The sequence below is a fragment of the Urocitellus parryii genome, chromosome 15, assembly GCF_045843805.1.
Source record: "Urocitellus parryii isolate mUroPar1 chromosome 15, mUroPar1.hap1, whole genome shotgun sequence".
Classification (NCBI taxonomy): Eukaryota; Metazoa; Chordata; class Mammalia; order Rodentia; family Sciuridae; genus Urocitellus; species Urocitellus parryii.
In genome coordinates, this window is record NC_135545.1 from 42,160,246 (window position 1) to 42,184,194 (window position 23,949).

Below are 23,949 nucleotides of genomic sequence, written 5' to 3' on the forward strand. Positions count from 1 at the left end.
CTAAAACCATAGGAAAAGCCAGCACAGGATTATAATGGGCAGAGCCCACAGAATTCAGAGAGAAGTGAAGACAGCAATTCCAACCTGGAAGCCAGAAAGAAGACCCTGAAGAATATGAAGAGATAAAGGACAACAGGGAAAGAGAACAGCAGGAAGAAAGGGCTCCACTTGGGTCTGACTGGTGGTGGACAGATAGACGATATGTGAAGTAGAGAAAAGAGTAGAAGTAGGAAGGTCCTAGAAGAGGCATCACCCCAACCTCATGCTAAACAGACCACATCACAGGAATCTGAAACTGCCACTTACTTTACCTTCAGGTTCAAACCTCAAGACACCATCTCAGAGGGAAAACAGTAGTGTCTTTGAACAACTCTAAATTGACCACATGGGGAGGGGCCAGGTGGAGGAAAAGGAAATCTCTGTTCAGGACAATAATCTGTTTGAAGATGGCCCAGGATTCCCTATTTGGAGATGTGTGTAGTACCATGTGTATGCTCTGAGGTTGGTCAGTAATAACAGTCCAATAGGCTTGAGAGGAGATGTGCTAGTTGAGGGAAAAATGATCTATTTTATATAATTGACATTTCCATTTTCTGCTAGTTTCACTAGTGTAAGTGGGAGCAACGCCATTTTATCCAAGAAAGGAATGTGCAACAAAACTTAAAAAGAGAATAAATAAAGCAAATAAATAAAGATTGCAATCACTATCAGTGTGGTCATGATGCATGTTGGATCCAAGGTGTCAGTATTGTTGGAGGCTCAGAACCCTTAACAAGGCTGTTTCCTGGATGCTCTCAGCCAATCCTTGCTCTGATTTCAGATATATAAGTCCTCTACTCACAGGAAGTCATTTGGGTGCTGTGAGAAACCAGAAAGCATTCCCTCGCTCCTCACCTGCTTATTTGTGATTTGCAAGTCTCCTCTAACAGATTTAACTTTCCCAAGGTTTCAATGACTGTTTTGTTCTCTACTGTATTCACATCACCCAGAGCAGTGCCCGTGGTGTCTCAATGCATTTTTTGTGGAAAGAATCAATGAAGAACACTCCAGAAAGTCTGAGTTTCTAGCTGCCCTTTGGCTTTGCTGACTGAAGTTGCCACAGAGCATATCACTGCTGGTCTGTGGGCTGACTTTAAGTGCACTTTCAGCTACCTGAATGTTACTTCTAGGAATTTTACTCTTTATATGTTATGACCTGGAAAGTTATTGGAGGGAAATACAGACCTGAATTCAGATGGCTAATTGCTAACAGAAGGATGATTGATGTTGCCTTTGGCCTAGATAGTGAAAAAATATGCCAATCAGAAGCAACATAAAACTGATGGTGCGGGGGGGGGGGTGTGTATTTTGCCAAAAGAGGGCTGACAAATGCATCCTGCTGGCAGAGCCTTGGGACTTAACAGAGGCTTTCCAAAGCAGCAGTAGTTCTTGGAAATGCCTTATGCTTTGATGTGGGATGCTAGAAGGAACGTGATGTAAAGGAGCTTAAGTGGCTTGCAAATCTCTAGCTGCCTTATAAAGACAAGAGTGTCAGTACTGCTTTGAAGCTCAAGGGAAGCAGGGTTGGTAAAGCAACAGAATGCGCAAAGAACAGCTGCTATCAGCCAAGGAAGCCAAATAAGACACAACTCTCAGCAAGTCAAACCTGTTCCTCTACTGCTCGTTGCAGTCTCTCAGTCTGCAGAGATAGGTTCAGCCTTCTTCATCTCTCAGCAGATGCTAGTAAACACTTCCAAATACTAGGTACTGTGAAAGATGCTAGGAATGCAAACATGAAAAGAATGTAGTCCATCCATGGAGAAAGACAATGAATCCACGATTCCAACAAAATTAACACTGATATAACAGGGGAACTGACTTTTTTCCAAGAATAAAAAGACAAAAACTGCCTGGAAATGTCAGGCAAGGCTTCCTATGGGCCACATTTAGGTCAAATCTTCAAGATTTCTAGGAAGCATTCTAGGAAAAAGCAAACAAAGTGAAAAGGTATAGGAAGTAAGCATGTGGACTGCTTAGGGATGAGCTGAACTTCAGATTGTGGTGTACATGCACACGTGTGTGTGTGGTCATAAATGCACATATGTGTGTATGTGTTAGGATACGAACCAGGACAAGCAGATGGGAACATCTGTGAGGACACTGATGTCATGTCCAGGGGTTTACACTTGAATTGTCCACTTACCCATACCATAGACTGCTGGGATGAATATCTGCTGTTTATGTAATAATATCCTTCCTTTCCAAAATTACAGTAGTCATCTGTCTTCACAACACGAATGATAGGAAATATGAGAATGTCACTGGTCTATTAAAAGCATCATTTGTGTGAGCAATATAAAAACTCCCTGGCTCCCTTGAGCACAAGAAATTCAGGCATATTTGGGTTGCTTGCTGGTAGGAGATTGTCTACAAGTGGAACAATTTAAGGTTAAAAATTAGAAGTTCCCAGAAAGTGGAGCTAGGAATATAGCTCAGATGGTAGAGTACTTACCTTGCATGCACAAGACCCTGAGTCAATCCCCAGCACCACAAACAACAACAACAACAACAAAAAGACACCACAGAAGTTCCCAGAAAGTGTGAAAATGGAAACATAAGGCTAGGAGTGTAGCTCAGTGGTAGAGGATGTGCTCAGTATGTGCAAGGCCCTGGGTTCAATCCCCAACACCAAAAAAAAAAAAAAAAGAAAAGAAAAGAATAAAAGAAACATAAGTGGGATGTATTGTCAACATACTATGTCCTCAGTGGGATTTAAGGGGCCAATAAAAGGAAACTAATATTCTGCAATGAACCTTGAACTCTTGTGTGTGACATTGCAGTAGCAGCCTTGACTACCAATGAGATGAGACTGATGGCATGTGAAAGGCTGAGAATAGTTTATATTTAGGCAAAAAGGACTTCCCAAATTATACAGAGTATACTGGGAAGCCTGCAATGTTAACATAGAACTGCAATAACTACTTTATATTTTCCCTATAGACAATAGACAACATTCCAAAACCTTCACATTCATAGATTTACATATCATTGATGACTCCAAATTTATATCTTTAGACCCAATTGTTTCCATAAATTCCAGATCTGTACATACAGTGACTCTTCACTATTTCCACATGGAAATACATTGCTTTTTCAGTGATTCCCAAACTTAACATATTCAAATCCTAATTTTCTTATTTTCCCCCTAACCCTGCATATTCCTCAGACTCTATCATTCACCTGGTTGCTCAGGACAGAAACAAAGGAGCTGACCATTCTCTCATATCATAAATCTCATTCATCAGCAAACTTTGTGAGTTCTAAAATCAAGACATATCCTGGGGCTAGAGTTGTGGCTCAGATGCTTGCCTAGTATACATGAGGCACTGGGTTCAATCCCCAGCACCATATAATAAATAAATAAATAAACAAAAAAATAAAGGTAAAAAAAAAACACCTTGTTTAAAAAAAAGACATATCCATAATTTGCATCTAACTCCACTATTACCACATTAGACCAAACCATCATAATTTTTATATATGTATTTTTTAAATGCAGTTGGACACAATACTTTTGTTTTATTTGTTTATTTTTATGTGGTGCTGAGGATCAAACCCAGGGCCTTACACGTGGTAGGCAAGCGCTCTCCCACCTGAGCCATAACCCCAGCCCCAAACCATCATTATTTTTTTATCTGGATACTTAGGAAACTCAACTGGTCTTCCTGCTTCCTCCTTTGCCACTATAGGGGGTTAACACATTTTTTTTCCTATGATAGACCAGGTACTAAATATTTTAGGCTTCACTAGCTATATGGTCTGTCAACTCAAATACTCAACTCCATGTTGTTGTAGCTCAAGAGTAGCCACAGACAATACATAAACAAATGAGTATGGCTATTTTCTAATAAAACTCTATCAACAGACACTGAAATTTAAATTTTACATAATTTTTACATGACACAAAATAGTATTTTTCTTTTGAGTTTTTTCCAACCATGTGAAAATGTAAAAATCATTCTTAGCTCATGGGCTGTACAAAAATGGTGTGTGCTGGATTTGGTCTATAGGCTATAGTTTACAGATTCTCAATCTAATATCAAAGCAGCAGCCAATGATCTTTTTTTTACAACTTTATTTCACAGAGTATAAAACATACTTATTTAAAGTGTGCCATTTATTGTTTTGTTGTTGTTTTTTGGTACTACGGATTTAACCCAGGGACGCTTAACACTAAAGCCACATCCCCAGCCCTTTTTATTTTTTGAGGCAGGGTCTCACTAAGTTGCTTAGGGCCTCCTAATTTGCTGAGGCTAGCTTTGAACTTGTGATCCTCCTGTTTCAGCCTCCTGTGTGGCTGGAATTACAGCCGTGCACTACTATACTCCACTAGTTTATTGGTTTTAGTATATTCTAAATATTTAATATATTTTCAGAGTTGTGCAACCATCACCACAATCTGTTACAATATCCCCCTCAAAAACCTGCACCCCTAACAGTCATTGCCCATACTCTTCACCCGACCTTCCCTAGGGCTGAACTTCAGCCCTAAGCACCACTAATTTACTTTCTGCTAATATAATTTGCCTATTCTGCATATTTTATATAAATACAATCACACAGCATGGGTCCTTTGTGTCTATTTTATATAGACAGAATGAAAATAATATTTGGCTTCTTTCACTTAGCACAACATTTCACTGTTCTGTTCTTCAGTCTTTTATCTCTACCTGACATTGTGTGGTTATATGGGATACTCCTATATCTCCAGAGTTTGAGTACGGTTGTTACTCAATACACAGTGTTATAATCAGAATCAAGACAATAATATTCTTTGAGTGAAACTTTTGGAAGCAAAGTTACAGGATAGGAGTAGGGGTAGTGGTGGCAGATAGAGTGGAGAAAGGGAAATAAAAAGGGGACGTGAGGGTATGGGCTTGGGGTGTAGAGTAGGACTATAGTGTGAGCCAAGGCACCTGTCCTCCAGAATCTGCTTATGGGCTCATTCTATGTTCCTTTCAACAAGGCCTACCATATTACAGATAATCCTGAATAAAATATGCCACTTGTTGAATGCATGGAAACTTCAGTTAGCAGGAGGCAAAGTCCTATTTCTATTGTCAGGGGCTACATCTGAAGGACTCTGCAGTGAAGAGCACTAACAGTTAAGAACATTTCAGATATATTCTGTGCGGTATAGTAGCAACTGGTCACATGTGGCTATTAACTCCCTTTAACTATGGTAGTCTGAATCTGAGATGTATTGTAAATATAAAACATACACTATATATATATATATATATATATTTTTTTTTTTGGAGAAAACAGAAAATGAAGTTTTATTGCTTTGCTAGCAAAGAAAAAACACAGGGGACTCCTGTCCCAGAGGCTATTATTCTGCCCATCAGTAGGGTCAGAGGGCTTTTAAAGAGGTGATTCAAAGGGTTACATTCCACAGGTTCTCTGTTGGGAGTTGTAATTCGCTCGTTAATTTGGATGATAGTGACATTAGATTTTGAAAACAGTGCAAAAACAGAGTGTAAAATAGCTCAATGTTAAATACTGATTACATGTTGAAATAATATTTTGAAAATATTGGGTTAAATATTTTTGCAGGGGGTATTGGGGATTGAACCCAGAGGCAATTAACCACTGAGCCACATCCCCAGAACTTTTTTATATTTTATTTAGAGACAGGGTCTTGCTGAGTTGCTTAGAGCCTCACCAAGTTGCTAAGGCTGGTTTTGAACTCATGATCCTCCTGCCTCAGCCTCCTGAGATGTTGGAGTTATAGGTTGTGCCCCTGCGCTTGGCTTGGATTAAATTTATTATCATTAATTTCCATTCACATTCAGGGTTATAATGCACAAAACTCAACTCACAGTGGATCAAGGACCTAGGAACTAGAGAAAAAAGTAGGCCCAAATCTTCATCATGTTGGATTAGGCCCTGATTTCCTTAACAAGACTCCTAAAGTGCAAGAAATAAAATCAAGAATTAACAAATGGGGGCTGGGGATGTGGCTCAAGTGGTAGCGCGCTCGCCTGGCATGCGTGCAGCCTGGGTTCGATCCTCAGCACCACATACCAACAAAGATGTTCTGTCCACCGAGAACTAAAAAATAAATATTAAAAAAATTCTCTGTCTCTCTCTCTCTCTCTCTCTCTCAAAAAAAAATAATAATAATAATAAAAAGAATTAACAAATGGGATGAACTCAAACTAAAAAGCTTCTTCTCAGCAAAAGAAACAATCAATGAGGTAAAGAGAGTGTCTACATTTTGGGAGCAAATTTTTGCCACACACATATTAGATAGAGCACTAACCTCCAGGATATATAAAGAACTCAAAAAACTTAACATCAAAAAAACCAAACAGCCTAATCAATAAATGGGCTAAGGAGCTGAACACACATTTCTCAAAAGGAGACATACATTCAATCAACAAATATATGAAAAAAAAGTTCAACATCTCTAGTAATTAGATAAATGCAAATCAAAAGTATTGTAAAGATAATATATCACACCAGTCAGAATGGCAGTTATCAAGAATACAGACAACAATAAATGTTGGTGAGGATGTGGGGGGAAAGGCACACTTATACATTGCTGGTGGGACTGCAAATTGGTGCAACCAATCTGGAAAGCACTTATGGAGATTCCTTGGAAAACTTGGAATGGAACCACCATTTGACCCAGCTATTCCATTCCTTAGTTTGTGCCCAAAGGACTTAAAATCAGCATACTATAGTGACACAGCCACATGAATGTTTATAGCAGCTCAATTCACAATTGCTAAACTGTGGAAGCAACCTAGATGCTCTTCAATAGATGAATGGATAAAGAAACTGTGGTGTATATACACAATGAAATATTACTCAGAATTAAAAGAGAATAAAATTATAGCATTTGCAGGTAAATGGATGGAGTTGGGGAATATCCTGTTAAGTGAAGTAAGCCAATTCCAAAAAACCAAAGGCTGAATGTTCTCTCTGATAAGTTGATGCCAATCCATAATGGTGGGGGGACATGGGAAAAATGGAGGAACTTTAATGAGGCAAAGGGAAGGGAGTGGGTGGGGAGGAAGTATAGGGGCAGGAAAGATACTAGAATGAGGTGGACATCATTACCCTAGGTACATGTATGACTGCACACATGGTGGGATGCTACATCATGTACAACCAGAGAAATGAAAAAATTGTGCTGCAATTGTGCACAATGAATCAAAATGCATCTGCTGTCATATATACCTAATTAAAATAAATTAGTAAAAATTCTCCTGTGTCATTTTACTTTTTAAAATATGGTTATTAGAAAATTTTAAATAACACATGAAACTGGGTACAGTGATGCATGCCTATAATCCCAGCTTCTTAGAAGGATGAGTCAGGAAGATCACTTGAGTCTAGGAGTTCCAAGTCTGCATAAGTGACATATGAGACCTTATCACTTAAAAAAAATTATGTGGCACTTACGTACATGGCTCACATTATATTTTTATTGTATCATCCCTTGTTTTTCTTAAAGCCCATATGAATAATGCCTGGAACCCAGAATGTTCTTCATAAGTCCTGGCTGAATGCATTAAGTGGGGCTGGCTGACAGGGGTCTTCAGACTAAGGATTGGCAAAATCCATTTTCTCCAAGCAAAGTGTTTGTTCAATTGGGCAAAAATCTGAGTATCTGGATAGGCTTTAGCATGGGGAAAGTAGTGGAAATGTGTGAGGTTGTTGACTTACTTGAGGCATCTGTCGGTTCCCAGCTGTATTTACACTATGCTTCAGTGAATAAATATCACTTCAGCTTGGTGGCCCAAATGTTTATTTCTTTGAAAACACCATTTTCAAGCATAAGCACTTGTTTCACAGACTGTTTTAAGAAGCAGATCCATACAATTCTTCAAATTCTACTGTTCTCACATCTTGGAACTTAGGAATCTGTTCAACTTATTGGCCTCTGAGTTGTTGCTTCCCATTTAGAAGTTGTTTTCCAAATGTATTTTATTTCAATTTGTGAAGTGAGGACAACAAAGGAGTTGAAGGAGTTAACTATTTGGGCTTGGTGGGCACATACCTGCAATCCCAACTACCTAGGACACTGAAGCAGAAGAATCACAAGTTTGAGGCCAGCCCCAAACTTTCACAAGTTTAGTGAGACCCTACACCTCAGAGAAATATAAAGGTCTGGGGATGTAACTCAGAGCTCTTGCCTAAAATGTGCTGGGTCTGAACTGGATCCCCAGCAAACAAACACCAATTTGCATAATATGCTTGCATTAAAAGAAAAGAAAATCGTTCTTTCAAAAAAAACCAAAAAGATTGTCTTAATTGCTTTGATTTTCTACAATGAACAAGTTTACTCCTTCCTTTTCCCCACAAAATGGTACACTGGCATAGGGCCATTAACGATCCTGACATATCAGGCCATTTAAGTGCTTTTGAACCGACTTGCAAGCAATTTTAATTCTCAATTTCTGAAGCAATTGAAAAAAAATTAAACATAACTGGGTAGCTTGAAAAAAATCAAAAGAAAGAAATAATATTACAACCTGCTCTGGAGTAAGTTAAAGCTTTCTTCCCCCTCCCCCTCCCCCTCCTCCTCCTCCTCCTCTCTTCTTCTTGATATTCAAATTTTAATTATTATTTTTTTAGGTCAGGATACATTCAATTTTAATTATTTAGGGATGGCTCAAAGAAATGGAACTATACCTTCACCAGAATATTAAAAATAAAAAAGTTCAAGCTGGCTCACCTCTTCCTGAATATACTGTACTAGGAAGAGAGATGATCTTAAATTATCCATTGGAATATTAAAGAAACCTTGAATTTCTTTCTGGTATAAATCCATAGTAATGAGGCGGGTTATACCAGCTTTGTACATGTTGGAAGCCAATAATTTAGAGATGATGGAGCCTTTTCCTCATCTTCTACTGTTTGAGACAGTCTGGATGACTCAAAGATGACATCTTTCGCCCTCACAACTCCTGAATCTGTACTCTTTGTTTCTTGGCCAGTTTCCTGGTAAACCTGCACTTTGCCTATCACCAACCCCAGCCGCTCAGAAATTTTCTTTGAAAGCTCCATACAGGATGAATTAGAATTTGCTGAAAACTTCACCAGACCTCCTTTGGTGATGTTCATCTTAGTTTCTAATTTGGGTTCACACGAAACATCAAAACCTTTTGGTTTTCTAATTCTTGGAGCAAGAAAGGTGGAGCTGAAGAGCTCAGTGTTTCACTGTTTGCTGCTTCAAGTCAATTATGGATAACCTCCTTTTATTCTGTGACAACAAAATTCCTCTCTCCACCCTCGAAGGAAGAAATGGCGGGCTCTCCAAGGGGTGTCTCTGAGAGCAAAATGGCAGATCTATCCACAAGAACTGCATGTGCAGTGACTCATTAAAGGTTTTTGATTTCCAGATGTATAGCAACTTTTTAAAAAATCTTTTTTTAGTTGTAGATGGACACAATATCTTTATTTTATTTTTATTTATTTTAGTATGGTGCTGAAGACCGAACCCAGTGCCTCACACATGCGAGGCAAGTGCTCTACCACTGAGCCACAACCCCAATCCTGAATAATAACTTTTGAGATAAAACACTGAATTATTTAGGAAGAAGCATCCATAAACAAATGAACTATGAAATGTTTGCATTCTTCTATGACCCAGACAATGCATGGTCTGACTCAATTTTCTTCTAAGCCATGTTAGGGAGGCCTAACTGGCAGTGCACAGAGTTGTACTGCAGCTTGTTGTGTTAGCACTTGTGGAGATGGAGTAAACAACACTATGCGCCAGACAGTGTGATTAATCCGGAGTATGGCCAATGGGCCTTCTTAGTCATAATATTTAGTTCTTCCAGGTTAAAAGAAAATATTCTGGTTCCAAAACTACAGAATAAACTACTGAAGATCAGTCACAGAAATGATTTCTGTGGTTTGAAGAAAACTTAAAAAAGAAGATAATGTTTTTATTAATACTTTAATGGTTTATAAGTAAAGGTATTTAAAGCTCTTAAAATAAGAGAAGTTGTTTCTTAGAAAACAGAAAGTGAAGGCAAAGGAAAAATTCTGTGTTTGAAGAACTTTTTGCTTTGCCTGTGTACTTAGAAGGCACAGTAGGACGTAATATTCTTTTTCTTTTCTTCCCTCCACCCCACCCCACACCCCCGCACCTCTCCCCCTCTCTCTCTCTCTCTCTCTTTCTCTCTCTTTCTTTCTTTTTTTGAGATGAGTTAGTGCTATGTTGCCCAGGGTGGTCTCAAAACTTGTGTGCTCAAGTGATCCTCCAGCCTCAGCCTCCCAAGTAGCTGGGACTATAGGTGTGTGCCACTACACCCAATGAGAAGTAACATCTTTTTCTTTTTCTTCTTCTTCTTTTTTTTTTTTTTTTTTTTTTTTTTTTTGGTACTAGGGATTTAACCCAGGGGTGCTTTACCAATAAGCTACATCTGCAGCCCTTTCTATTTTTAATTTTGAGATAACTTATCTTGCAAAGTTGCTTAGGGCCTCACTAATTTGCTAAGGCTGGCCTCAAACTTGTGCTCCTTCTGACTCAGCCTTCCGAATCAATGGGATTACAGACATGTGCCCCCATACCTGACAAGAAGTAATATTCTTGATGAATCTTTTAGATTTTAAATCTCAGATATGGTGTGTAGAGCAAGTTGTTCAATTTCTAAAGTTTTCTCCTTTTAAAAGTCAACAACAAAAACAAGCAGTTTGACAGGATTTTTGAGAGCCAAAGGCATCCTCTCAGTAAATAGTAAATCCCATCCTGGGTCCATGGCAGCTGCTGGTATAGATAAGGCTAAGTCAGGATGATCTTATTTGTTAAAATCATGATATTTTATGGACGTGATGATGCACACCTATAATCCCCAATTAAGGCAGGAGGATCACAAATTCAAAGCCAGTCTGGGCATCTTAGACCATGTATCAACATAAAAAAAGGCTGGGGCTGTAGCTCAATGGTAGAATGCTTCCCTAGCATGTGGGAGGCCCTGGGTTCAATCCCAGGTACCATGCCAAAAACAAAACAACAACAAAATCAGGCAATTTTATTGTATTGTTCATTACTTTAACTCATGATGTGGGTCATCTCAGCAACCAATATATAAAAGGACACACACTTAATAATAGTGATGCCTATGTTACTAATCACCGCTCTTTGAAAAGAACATCTTACCTGCAGCAAAGGCATCAGCTGCAAACCCAGTGCTTGCTCATAGAGCAAGTTCAGTTCTGCACAACTGGAGAAGGAGAGCTTGGAGGTGTAGAGGTAATAGTGTACATGCCTAAATGTGGAACCATCTCTGTCGATGAAAAGCCTCTGGTTTTCTGAAGAGGTCAAGGCTGAAGCCTCTTTCCACAGCAAGGAGTCTGGAAACTGAGAGAGTTTGCTTCTGGGGACTGAGAAATGCCATCCTCCCACATTGAAATGAAACAAATCTTCTGCGGATTCATGAGACATGCCAGTCTCTTCCTAAAGGAAGAATGAAAATATAGCTATGAAAGAAAAAATAAAAATAAAAAAGCATCCTGATTGGAAAGGAAGGAATTATACTATTTCTTTCTTTCTTTCTTCTTCTTTTTTTTTTTTTTTTTTGTAGTTATAGATGGACAGCATGCCTTTCCTTTGTTTATTTTTATGTGGTGCTGAGGATTGAATCCAGTGTCTCACACATGCAAGGCAAGTGCTCTGCCACTGAGCTACAGCTACAGCCCGAATTAAACTATTTCTATTTGCTGATCTTATATATAGAAAATCCTAAGGAACTAAGTAAAAAACTATTATGAGCCTAGGAAGGTTGAAGGATATAGATCAATATTATAAAAATTCAATTATATTTTTATACCATAGCAATGAACAATTCAAAGATTAAATTAAAAAAAATAATTACATTACAACACCATCCATAAGAACAAAATATTTAGGAGTTTAACAAAATAAGTATAATACTGGTAACTTGAAAACATTTAAAAATTGTTGAAATTTTAAACAACCTAAATAAGTAGTCTTGTTTATGGATTCAAAGATTCAATGTTGTTAAGATAGTAATACTATCCACATTGATCTGGGCAGTATCCCTACTAAACAATCCCTATGAAAACCCCAACTATCTTTTTTGCAAATGTGACAAGCTGACATTAAATTCATGTAGAAATACAAGGGACCCAGAATAGCCAAAACAATCTTGAAAAAGAAAAAAACAAGTCTGAGGATTCCTACTTCCACTTTTAAAATTTAATATAAAGGTAGAATAACCAAAACTGTACAACCGGTATAAGAATATTCCTATAGGTATATGGAATAGAATCGGAGTCCAGAAATAAACCTTTATATTTATGTACAGTTGAATTTGTTCATCAACTGATGAATGTACTATATCCATATATCCATACAATAGACCATTGTTGTTAATACAAAGTATTATAAAATATTGATACATGTTACAATATGCATGAATCTTGAAACATTTTGCTCAGTGAAAGAAGCCAAATACAAAAGATCACATATTATATGATTCAATTTCATGCAATGTGAAGAAGAGTCAAATTTATAAAGAAGGAAAGTAGATTAGTGGTTGCCTAGGGCTGGGTAGGTTGGGGTTGGGGATGTGGGAAATGGTATGTGACTACTGTGTATGAGCACATATATGTAAGGACTCCAGATTTTGCTTTCTGTTCTTAAAGGTGACTAACTGGTTGAGAGCTCAATGAAGGTACTTAAGAGTGTGCAGAATTTGGATACTAAAAAAAACTTGCTCCTTGAAGGTAAGCTCCAGTTCTGGACTCAGCTCCTCTTTTCTTATTAAGGATAGGATATGACAAGAGGGTCTTTGCCCAAGAGTTTGTTTCCTTAAACACATCCCATTCACAGCAGGGCTCCCAAGAAGTGCCCCCTAGTGCGAGGGTAGTCCGCTAAGGGTGTGATTGTTCCTTCCAGAGCATTCTTCCCCAAAGTCTGCTAAGGGGTTGGTGAGCCCTCAGTCACAGGTAAGCCTGGGGAGCCTGTGACACTTGAAAGACAAATGGATTCTTCCCAGACTGTTTGCAGGAAACCGGGCATCCTTAAAATAGTAATTCCCATACACCCCGAGGAGCATACGATCCTTCTCCCACAAAGGAGCTCTTTTTAAACCAAGTTCTAGAGCTGAAACCATCTCTCTCTAAAGACAGGACCTGAACTCCCTCAGAGCCAAGTTTCCCAACTTTCCAATTCGGGAATCTCCCCTTCTTGCCTCAGAAGTCTGTCCCTGCTCCCCCAGTCCTTCAGACCTGGACCCCCCCATTCACACCCATCAGCGCCTGGCTCCAAGAGTCAGCACTGCGGGGGCTGAAATATTAAGACCTGCACCCCTACGAAGAGGCACATTCCCATCCCCTCAGAACTGAAATCCCCCAGATCCTGAGATCTAGAACACTTCATCCCTCAAGGTAGCGCACCCTTCCAATTCCTCAGAGCTAGTTCCCCCAAAATCTTTCAAAGCCCGGACCACCCTCGAATCCCAGCGCCCCAGATCTAATCTGGGCCCCAGCTTCTCCCATTCGCCAGTTTAGTGGTTTTGGCGCCCCCGCCGGGATGAGCTCCGTACCATGGTCGCGACTCCTGGGGCGGGCGGACGGCCGCGTGACCCAGGCACTAACGGCCCCCCGGAGAGCCGCAGCACGCGCGGGGGGCGGGGCCGGGAGGTGGTCGGGGCAGCTCGAGGGGCGGGGTCTGGCGTGGGCGGGGAGATCTCGCGGGCGGCGGCAGGTGAGCGGCAGGCGGGAATGGCGGAGCAGTGGGATCTGGATGAGGAGAGCATCCGCCGCCTGGGGGCGCTGACCCTGGAGCAGCCGGGTAGGGTTAGGCTGGGAGGGCGCGGGCCGGGAGCGTGTGGTCAGTGGCGGGGGGAGAAAACTGAGGCGGGGCCCCTCGGAGCCTCGGGTAGCAAAGAGGGAACGGCCGAGGAGCAGTCCCTGAGGCGCAGAGAGGGACATTGAGGCAGAAAGGGGTTTCACCGAGGCGCAAGTGGAGGAACTGAAGTAGCAGGGCAATCTGAGGCCAAGGACGAGAATTTGAGGAGAGAAAGGGAATGTGAGGTAGAGAAGAAGCGAGATTAACAGGTGGGGACCCTGTGACACAAGTGACTCACTTGGACAGAGGAAGGAAGTCTGAACTAAGTGGAAGGAAACCCCCAGAGGGACATCGATGGGAGAAGGGAAGTGCTTCTGAGATGGTCGCTTGATGTGATGATGTTGAGGTGGCACAAGGGGCATTTGTTTTTTGTTTCGTTCTTTTTTTGGGGGGTGGGGTACTGGGGATGGAACCCAGGGTGCTTTACTATTGATCTCAGCCCCAGCCCTTTTTATTTTTTATTTTGAGACAGGGCTGGCCAAGTTTCTGAGACTGGTCTTGAACTTGCTACCCTCCTGCTTCAGTCTTTGGACTGGGCCACCGTGCCGAGCAAGCGGTGTTAATTTTTGGCAGTTGGGGAACTTCCTACCCAGGTTTTCCCCTGGTTGCGGGTGAAAAGAAAAAGGAACCCTCCGGTTGTCCATCCTCTAGAACTTCAAGAGTTTGCCCTTTCATCCACCTGGATGTGTAGCTCCCTTTTCAGAGACACTCAGACCAGCGCCTGGTGTGAAAGGAATAGCAGCTGATCTCTCTGGTCCTTAGGTCAGTGACCCAGCCCTGCCTTCATCTTAGTGACTAGAGACCCCCACTTTTGACCTCACATAAACTGCTTTCTAAGTGTTTAAGAAAGTTGGAAAAGTTAGCATGTCTAACTCAACCGTTGCCCTCCCTAAACTCACCCTATCATTTTCTCCAGGTCCTGTGTTCAGGTCACATTTCTATCAGACAGATAGATGCTGTTACGATTCCCAACTTACAGATGAGTAAAACTAGATTTAGACTCTTACCCAAAGTCACACAGCTGGTAAAGTGGTGCAGTAGGGGTTTTTGTTTTTTTAACTCAGAGCTCTGATTCTAGAACCTGTGCTGTCACTGTAATAAAAAGTTGCCTTTCTTCCTTCCCTATTTTTCATTTGTGGAATATGAAATAACTTGGTTTTATTAATAATTTTATTTAAATATTATTTATTACTTTAAATTATAAAAATTAATGTATACTAATAACAGTCAAACATTACATGGATGGATAAAGAGGGTACTAATCTCTTTTTTAAAAAACTTAAAAAAATTTTTTTTAGTTGTAGATGGACACAATACCTTTATTTTATTTACTTATTTTTATGTGGTGCTGAGAATCGAACCCCAGTGCCTCACATATGTGAGTCAAGCACTCTGCCACTGAGCCACAATCCCAGTCCCTAATCTTTTTTTTAACAATAATTCTTTGTTTGTATTAACTTTTTTGTAGTTGTAGATAGACAACATGCTTTTATTTTATTTGTTTCATTTTTATATGGTTCGAAGGATCGAACCCTGTGCCTCACACATGCTAGGCAAGCGCTCTACCACTGAGCCACAGCCTCAATCCCCCTAATATTTTTTTAAAGTTTTTTTTTAGTTGTGGATGGACCTTTATTTTATTTATTTATATATGGTGCTACGACTCTAACCTAGTGCCTCACACATGCTAATTAAGCACTCTACAACTGAGCTACAATTCCAGCCCAAGAGGTTACTAGTCTTTTTCTCCTTTTTGTAACCTTCCCCAGAGCTGATAACCAAAGATATGTGTTTAGATTAATGTTTGTAGATATTTCAGTTATATATTATTTTCCAAACTTCTTTGAACCCCCTATTTTACAAGTCAGCTAAGAAAAACTTTATTTTAATACTCTGTGTGTGTGTGTGTGTGTGTGTGTGTGTGTGTGGTGCTGGGGATTGAACCCATGGCCTTGTGCATGCAAGGCAAGCACTCCATCAACCGAGCTATATCCCCAGCCCCAAAAGCCTTATTTTAAATATTTTTTTTCAGTTGTAGACAGACATAATATCTTTATTTATTTATTTATTTCTTGTGGTGCTGAGGTTGGAACCCAGTGCCACACACATGCTAGGCAAGTGCTCTAACACTGAACTACAACCCCAGCCCCTAAGAAAGGCTTTATTGCCTTGAAACACTCTGTGCCTTCCCTACCCTTTTTTTTTTCCCCCTCAGATATTGATTCGTTTTGATATTTGGTCTGGGGCAAAGCCAGCCATGGTGGCACATTTTATTGGCTCAGTTACCAGGAAGGCTGAGGTATGAGGTAGGAGAGTTTGAGACCACCTTGGGCAACATAGTGAGGAGGGGGTAGTAGTGGATGGATGATATGAAGTAATGATATTGGGAGTGCCATATACACCTTCCTTTATCAGTTAAAACAGTATATGGCAGAAATTTTTTTTTGCTTGACTTTGTATTTATTTGTTTGTTTTTATTTCAAGCATTTAAATAACAAATTATTTGTATTCATTTTGACAATTCACACAATTCCAAAGTGTCTAAAGTAAAATAAAATATTCTTCTGTCTCCCTCCTTCCATACCTTTTCTATTGTTTATACAGATAGGTACTTTTAAAAAAGAAGTAATAGCATATATATCATTTCTCAATCTGCTTTTTAAACTTTTCAATAAGACACAGGTATTTATTCAATTAAATGAATGTACTAGTGTATGCATTATAAAATCATTCTTGTTTTTTTATATCTCAGTATTAAAAATTTCAATAAAGTATTTACATTGTCCTTTGTCATATAGAAAAATTTTAAGTCCGGGGTTGCAGTTGTGCTCAGCGGTAGATCACTTTGCCTAGCACATGCAGGGTCCTCAGTTCGATCCTTAACACCACATATAAATCAATAAAATAAAGGTATTTTTTCTAACTACAACTAAAAAATAAATATTTTTTAAAAATTTTTAAGTCCTTTTAAAATAAATGGTGCTTTTTGGGTCTTATTGATGAGATCTTTCCCTATACCAATATAAAAGGCTCCTTTTTCCCCCCAGTACTGAGATTAAACCCAGGGACACTTTACCATTGTGTTACATCCCCAATCCTTTTTATTGTTTATTTTGAAACAGGCTCAATAAGTTGCCAAAGCTAGTCTTGAATTTTAGATCCTCCTGTCTCAGCATCCCAAGTTGCTGGGATTACAGGCATGTGCCACTATGCCCAGCATAATCTCCTTTATCTTTTTCTAAAAATTCTGTAGTTTTGCTTTTCACATCAAATCTACTCTATTGGGAGTTTATTTTTATATATGCTGTGTGATACGGGCATAATTCTAGTTTTTCTCATGTCTTTTTTTTTTTTTGTCAAACCCAAAGCCTTCTGCATAAAAGGCAAGTGCTCTACCACTGAGCTATACCTTCCGTTCAACATAAATCTTGATAACCTCCAAATTCAATGCTCTTTCTAGTTTTACCAACTTTCTTTCTTCACAATAGTCAGGGCTAATATCATCCCTTTATTCACTCATTAGAATTTTAGAATAAGCTTGTGACCCAGTCTAATACCTGTTTTAAAAATATGATTCTCAGCTATTAGAAGCCTGGTGCAATCAATAATCTAGGTAAGAGACAATGAATGGGCAATTTCAATTTAGAAGATGATAGTAGAAATAAAAAGAAATGGATGGAGACAAAGCATATTTGGGAGTCAAATGGATAATATTTATAAAAGGATTGGATGTGAGGATAAGGAAAATGTAATACTCAAAGATAACACTTAGACTTGGCTTAAGTTATTGCTAGGTGGAGGGTGGTGCCATTTATTGAAAGATAGTGTGTGGACTATGAGGGGGGAGGGTTTGAGGAAGGGGAATCAAGAGATCTCTTGAGCATTTTAAATTTAAAATGCTAATAGGTATCAAAGTGGGAGAAACTTAGTAGGCAATTGGATATAGAGTCTAGATCTCAGAACAGAGGTCAGAGATATAGATGTCAATTTTGAAGACTTAGCAAATAGTGTGTATTGGGCTAGGGTTGTGGCTCAGCGGCAGAGCACTCATCTAGCATGTGCGAGGTCCTGGGTACAATCCTCAGCACCACATAAAAATAAATAAATAAAATAAAGGTATTGTGTCCAACTTCAACTAAAAGATTAAATATATTTTTTAAAAAACTATGGGTCTAAGTGAACACAGCTAGGGATTGTGGATGAAAAAGAGAAGAAAGGTTAAGATTATACCTTGTGAGTATTTCAATGTTTAAAGGTTAAGAGGAATGTGGTGTCTTGGAATTTAAGAAAGGGTAGTATATCATGAAAATAATGCTCAACTGTGCCAAGTACTGTGGATAGACTGAGCAGTTTAATGCAGAAAAGTCTTAGATTTGATGACATGGAACTCACTGGGGACCTTGATGAGGGGAGTTTCAGAAGAGTGGGAAGGGAAACTAGATTGGAGTGGAGTGAAAAGGGAATGATATGTGAAACAGTGGAGATAGTGAAAATGAGAACTTTTGGCTATAAAGGAGAATACAGAAGTGGAATGGTACCTGGAGGATGGGGTCAAGAACAGGTTTTAAAAACCATGCTAGGGGCTGGGGATGTGGCTCAAGCGGTAGCGCGCTCGCCTGGCATGCGTGCGGCCCGGGTTCGATCCTCAGCACCACAAACAAGCAAAGGTGTTGTGTCCGCCGAGAACTCAAAATAAATAAATATTAAAAAAAAAAAAAAAAAAAAAAAAAAAAAAAAAAAAACCATGCTAGGGGGCTGGGGATGTGGCTCAAGCGGTAGCGCACTTGCCTGGCATGCGTGCAGCCTTGGTTCGATCCTCAGCACCACATACAAACAAAGATGTTGTGTCCGCCAAACACTAAACAATAAATATTTAAAAAATTATCTCTCTCTCTATCTCTGTCTATCTCTCTCTCTTTAAAAAAAAAAAAGAAGAAGAAGAAAAAACCATGCTAGGGCATGTTTTAGGTTGATGACAATTATTTGTAGAGAGGGTAAAATATAATTATTAATTTTTTGGCTATTAAAATAATTAATTTTTGGCCTGGGTTGTAGCTCATTGGAAGAGCACTTGCCTAACATGTGTGAGACACTGGGTTGGATCCTCAGCACCACATAAAAATAATAAATTTAAAGAAAGGTATTGTGTTCATCTACAACTTAAAAAAAAAATTAAGGATCCAAGATGGCAGGCCAGAGGGAGGCAGCATTCTCTGTCGCTCCGTGACCAGGAATTCAAGTAATGAGAATACCGCTTCTCTGAGCAATATTCCTGCTCCAGACATTTGCCGTCCAGGGCTCCCCGCCTCAGAATGAGAGTAGGTTTCCCAGCTATTCACCAACGCAGGATTACCAGGTGCAAGAGGTCTGCCGAGGCAGCACCTTCAGCCACCGCCCGGGCAGAAATCATGGACACCACTACTACGCAGGATACCTGGAAGCTTCCCACAAGTAGGAACTCTGGCTGCCACTCCCATGTGGATCCCCATCTACCAACATGGGGCTCTCCCGTTGCCGCTATGTTAGGACTCTACATTAGAGAAGATAGTCTCCTATTCACAGTGTCCTGCTTGCACCCGAGAACCTCACACAGGCTCTGAAATCAGCAAGTAGCCACACACTGCAAACTACAGAGCTCATCTCTGTACTCATTGTCCAACACCATCGCTTAGTTTCCCCCACCTGACCCGACACCCCATGACTGAAAGCAGGCATCTTCATCTTGGGCCACCTTCATCACCATCTTCAGCAGGGGCAACTCCCAATTTGGAACTCCAGCTGACCAGGTACCCAGTTTCTAACTACCTTCTCTCCCCAGCAGCTGCTACCCTGGCATAATGACATCCTGGTTACCCTCTCCATCCTGAGGGCAGAGATACCAGCTAACAACAGATGAAAAGGATCTATTGGATGAAAAGGAAAGCAGGAAAGATACTGATCTCCAACCAAAACAATACCTGTTTCTTCCTTCAAGATTTTTTTTCTTCTCCCTCCCTATTCTCCCACCCTCACATCCCCAACATATGTGAAACCAAGTGCTTTGCATGAATTAGGATTTTGAAGACTGGGATGTCTAAATAGTATATTACAGTTGTGTTGTATATTCTTTTTTTCTTTCTTTTTCACCAATTTCTATTATTTTAACATTTTTGTATTTTTCTTAATATATATGTGTGTTTGTTTTATATACTGTACTGTCTTCCCACTTAACTTGTCTACCCAAAGACAACTACTACTTCTCTCTTCTGCTACAAATCTTCCTCTTTAGATTTCTCTTTCACATTTCCTAAGATATTATAACTCTATATCCTCACCTCCTACCTCAGCATACCATCCTATTCCTCACCCCGGTTCTTTGTCCACCATCAGAAACTGTAAGCCCTTTTACAAACCTACTGTGTATATTCAATTCATCATTTCTGTACATTGTGATCAAACTGTAATTGTCTTAATAGCAAACATTTGTTTTTTTAGGGTGTATATTGTTTATATGGGATCTGTTAACATTGTCCTTCACCTCAAAGGAAAGATATTGGATCCCTACAGGTACACCATAAGCCTATAGGGTAAAAACGGTAATGCCTCAGATCCACAGTGCTATAAAGGATAATACACAAGCAATATGAAAATACAAAGGAAGAAAGTGCCCCAAACAAATCAAGATACCACATTATTAGAATCCATAGCCAGCACAGCAGAAGAAATTACAGAGAAGGAGTTCAGGATGTACATAATTAAAATGTTTTGTGAATTAAAGGATGATATAAGAGCAAATGCATGCAGCAAAAGATCATTTTGACAAACAGCTACAAAAACAAATACAGAAAGCAGAAGATTACTTCAATAGCGATAGAGGTTCTAAAAAAAAATAAAAACCAAATCCTTGAAATGAAAGAAACAGTAAACCAAATTAAAAGTTCAATTGAAAGCATCACCAACAGATTAGACCACTTGGAAGACAGGACCTCAGACAATGAAGACAAAATATATAATCTTGAAAAGAATGTAGACCAGACAGTGAAAATGGTAAAAAAAAAAAAAATTAGCATCACATTCAAGATATATGGGAAAGCATGAAAAGACCAAATTTAAGAGTTACTGGCATATAGGAAGGCATAGAGTTCCAAACCAATGGAGTGGGCAATCTATTCAATGAAATAGTATCAGAAAATTTTTCAAACATGAAGATTGAGTTGGAAAACCAAATTCAGGAGGCTTACAGGATGCCAAATATACAAAATCACAACAGATCCACACCAAGGCACATTATAATGAAAATGCCTAACATACAGAATAAGAAGAGAATATTAAAAGCCATGAGAGAAAGGAATCAGATTACATATAGGGGAAACCAGTTAGATTATGTGCAGATTTTTCAACCCAGACCCTGAAAGCTAGATGATCCTGAAACAACATATATCAAACTCTGAAAGAAAATGGATGCCAACCAAGAATCTTTTTTTTTCAATAGCTGTATTTTTAATTCATTTTTATGTGGTGCTGAGGATCAAACCCAGCATTTCACACATGCTAGGCAATCACTTTACCATTGAACTACAACCCCAGCCCCCCAACCAAGAATCTTATATCCAACAAAATTAAGCTTTATATTTGATGATGAAATAAAAACCTTCCATGATAAACAAAAGTTAAAAGAATTTACAACTTGAAAGCCTGCACTACAGATCATCCTTGGCAGAATATTCCATGAAGAGGAATTAAAAAACAAGGAAAATCAGCAAAGGGGGGGGGCTGGGATTATGGCTCAGTGGTAAAGCACTTGCCTAGCACACGTGGGGCCCTGGGTTCTATCCTCAGCACCACATAAAAATAAATGAATGGAAAAAAGGTATTGTGTCCAACTACAATTAAAAAAAATAAATATTTTTTTAAAAAAAGAAAATCAGAAAAGGGAGGTATTACAGTAAAGGAAAAACTAATAAAAGGGGAAACCAAGTCAAGTTAAATACCAAAAATAAACAAAATAGCTGGGAAAATAAATCATGACTCAATAATAACCCTGAATGTTAATGGCCTAAACTCACCAATCAAAAGACATAGACAAGCAGACTGGATTAGAAAAAAAAGACCCAACAATATGCTGCCTCCAAGAGACTCATCTAATAGGAAAAGATAGCCACAGACTAAAGATGAAAGGTTGGGAAAAATCATACCACTCACATGGTCTGTGGAAGCAAGCAGGTATTTCCACCCTCATATCAAATAAAGTAGACTTCAAGCCAAAGTTAATCACAAGGGATAAAGAAGGATATTTCATACTGCTTAAGAGAAACTTTTGTCAAAAAGACATAACAATAATAAATTTATATGCCCCAAACAATGAAGCATCTATGTTCACCAAACAAACTTTTCTCAAGTTCAAGAGTCAAATGGGCCAGAACACAATGATTCTGGGTGACTTTAACACACTCCTTTCATCACTAGATAGATTGTTCAAACAATAGCTGAACAAAATGGGAATAGTAAGGATGGTGGAAGGAGATGGTCATCATTATACAAAATACATATATGAAGATGTCTAAGGTATGTGTCAACATACCTTATATACAGATATGATAAATTGTGTTACAAAGGAGTATTAAGAATTGTAATGCAAAAAGAGAGAGAGAGAACTCATGTATAATGGCAGAATTTGGCGTGAACATACTATATATACAGAGTTACGAAAAATTGTGCTGTGAATGGATAATTATGAATGTAATGCATTCCACTATTGTCATGTATGTAATAAATATATAAATAAATAGGGAAAAAATCTGAACAAAGAAACCATAACTCAATAATATAATCAATAACTTAGACTTAACTGCCAAGCCCTAGGTTCAATCCCCAGCCTAGTGCTGCCAAATAAATAATTAACCAAATAAAATTTTTCATTTTAAAAAAAATCAGGATCTATATAATAGCCATATATGACAACTGTTTGATATATGTCTTCAATTTTATTTTATCTGTAAATTTTCCATTTTTTCCCTTGCATTTTCAATTATTTGAATAAACTGGATCATTTGTCAACAAAAGTTCACTGTAATCTGTATTTTGTTTACTATATTTCTAAGATGTTTAACGTTTTCCTTTATTTCCTATATTTAATATGAATTGGTAGTTAGGTGAACTTTAATCAGATTCAGGTTTGAGAGGTGTGTGTGTGTCTCTGTGTGTGTGTGTGTCTGTGTGTGTGTGTGTGTCTGTGTGGAAACATGTGTGGGAGCATTTCCTTTTTGGTCAAGACTACCTTCTGGATAATGTTGTATAATACTATTGTGCAGCATATAATGCCTGGTATTCTTTCTTTTTGTGATGTTCATTGAATATTATTGCCTATGTCCATTAATTCATTAAGGATTACAAAATGGTAATTTTCTAATTCTATCTTCCATTCCTCTTCTTTAAGTGTAAAAATTCTAAAAATGAGAAATTCTTCATATCATCTATTTGATTATCCTGAGGTTCAATTTGTATAGAAAAGACAGGATAAAAGCTTGATTTAAAAAACAACAACTTTATTTGCCACTTTTCAGAGTGAGTTGTTTTCTTGGCATCATTTAAAAGTGACTAATGAGGGCTGTTTCATTTTCTAAGTATAAATTCATTGATTCACATATATTTGAAGCCAGACATAGTGGTACCTGCTGTAATCCCCATGTTTTGGGAGGCTGAGGTGGGAGGATCACAAGTTCAAGGCCATCATCAACAATTTAGCAAGACCTTATCTCAAAATGAAAAATAAGATAATAGTAATTTAAAAGGACCTGGGTATTTGATTCAGTGATTGAAATATTCCTGGATTCAATCCCAGGTACCAAAAAAAAAAAAAAAAAGGTAACTTCCATCTATTGCTACTCTAAAAAAAAATTAGATGTAGATGGACAGAACACCTTTATTTTATTTATTTTTATGTGGTACTAAAAATGGAACCTAGTATTTCACACATGCTAAACAAGTGCTCTGCCACTGAGCTACAGCTCCAACCCTTGTTACTCAATTTTCAAAATATGTTTTTATTTGTTAATGGACCTTTATATTATTTATTTATTTTTATGAGGTGC

General features: G+C 38.7%; 2 protein-coding genes across 2 annotated transcripts in view; one reads left to right on the forward strand and one right to left on the reverse strand.

Moving 5' to 3' along the window:
- Kctd19 (potassium channel tetramerization domain containing 19) overlaps positions 1 to 13,646 on the reverse strand; it is a 30,053-nt gene extending 16,407 nt beyond the window's left edge. Inside the window, exons 1-2 of the mRNA XM_026413293.2 lie at positions 13,575 to 13,646; positions 11,165 to 11,461 (exon numbers count right to left, since the gene is read on the reverse strand). Of these exons, the coding sequence (XP_026269078.2) occupies positions 11,165 to 11,461; positions 13,575 to 13,577 (300 nt within the window). The 5' untranslated portion in view covers positions 13,578 to 13,646. The remainder of the gene's footprint in view (positions 1 to 11,164; positions 11,462 to 13,574) is intronic.
- A 106-nt stretch (positions 13,647 to 13,752) lies between these two features.
- The window catches only part of Lrrc36 (leucine rich repeat containing 36), a 60,365-nt gene continuing 50,168 nt past the window's right edge, over positions 13,753 to 23,949 (forward strand). The window contains exon 1 of the mRNA XM_026413279.2: positions 13,753 to 13,822. Coding sequence (XP_026269064.1) covers positions 13,753 to 13,822 — 70 coding nt within the window. The remainder of the gene's footprint in view (positions 13,823 to 23,949) is intronic.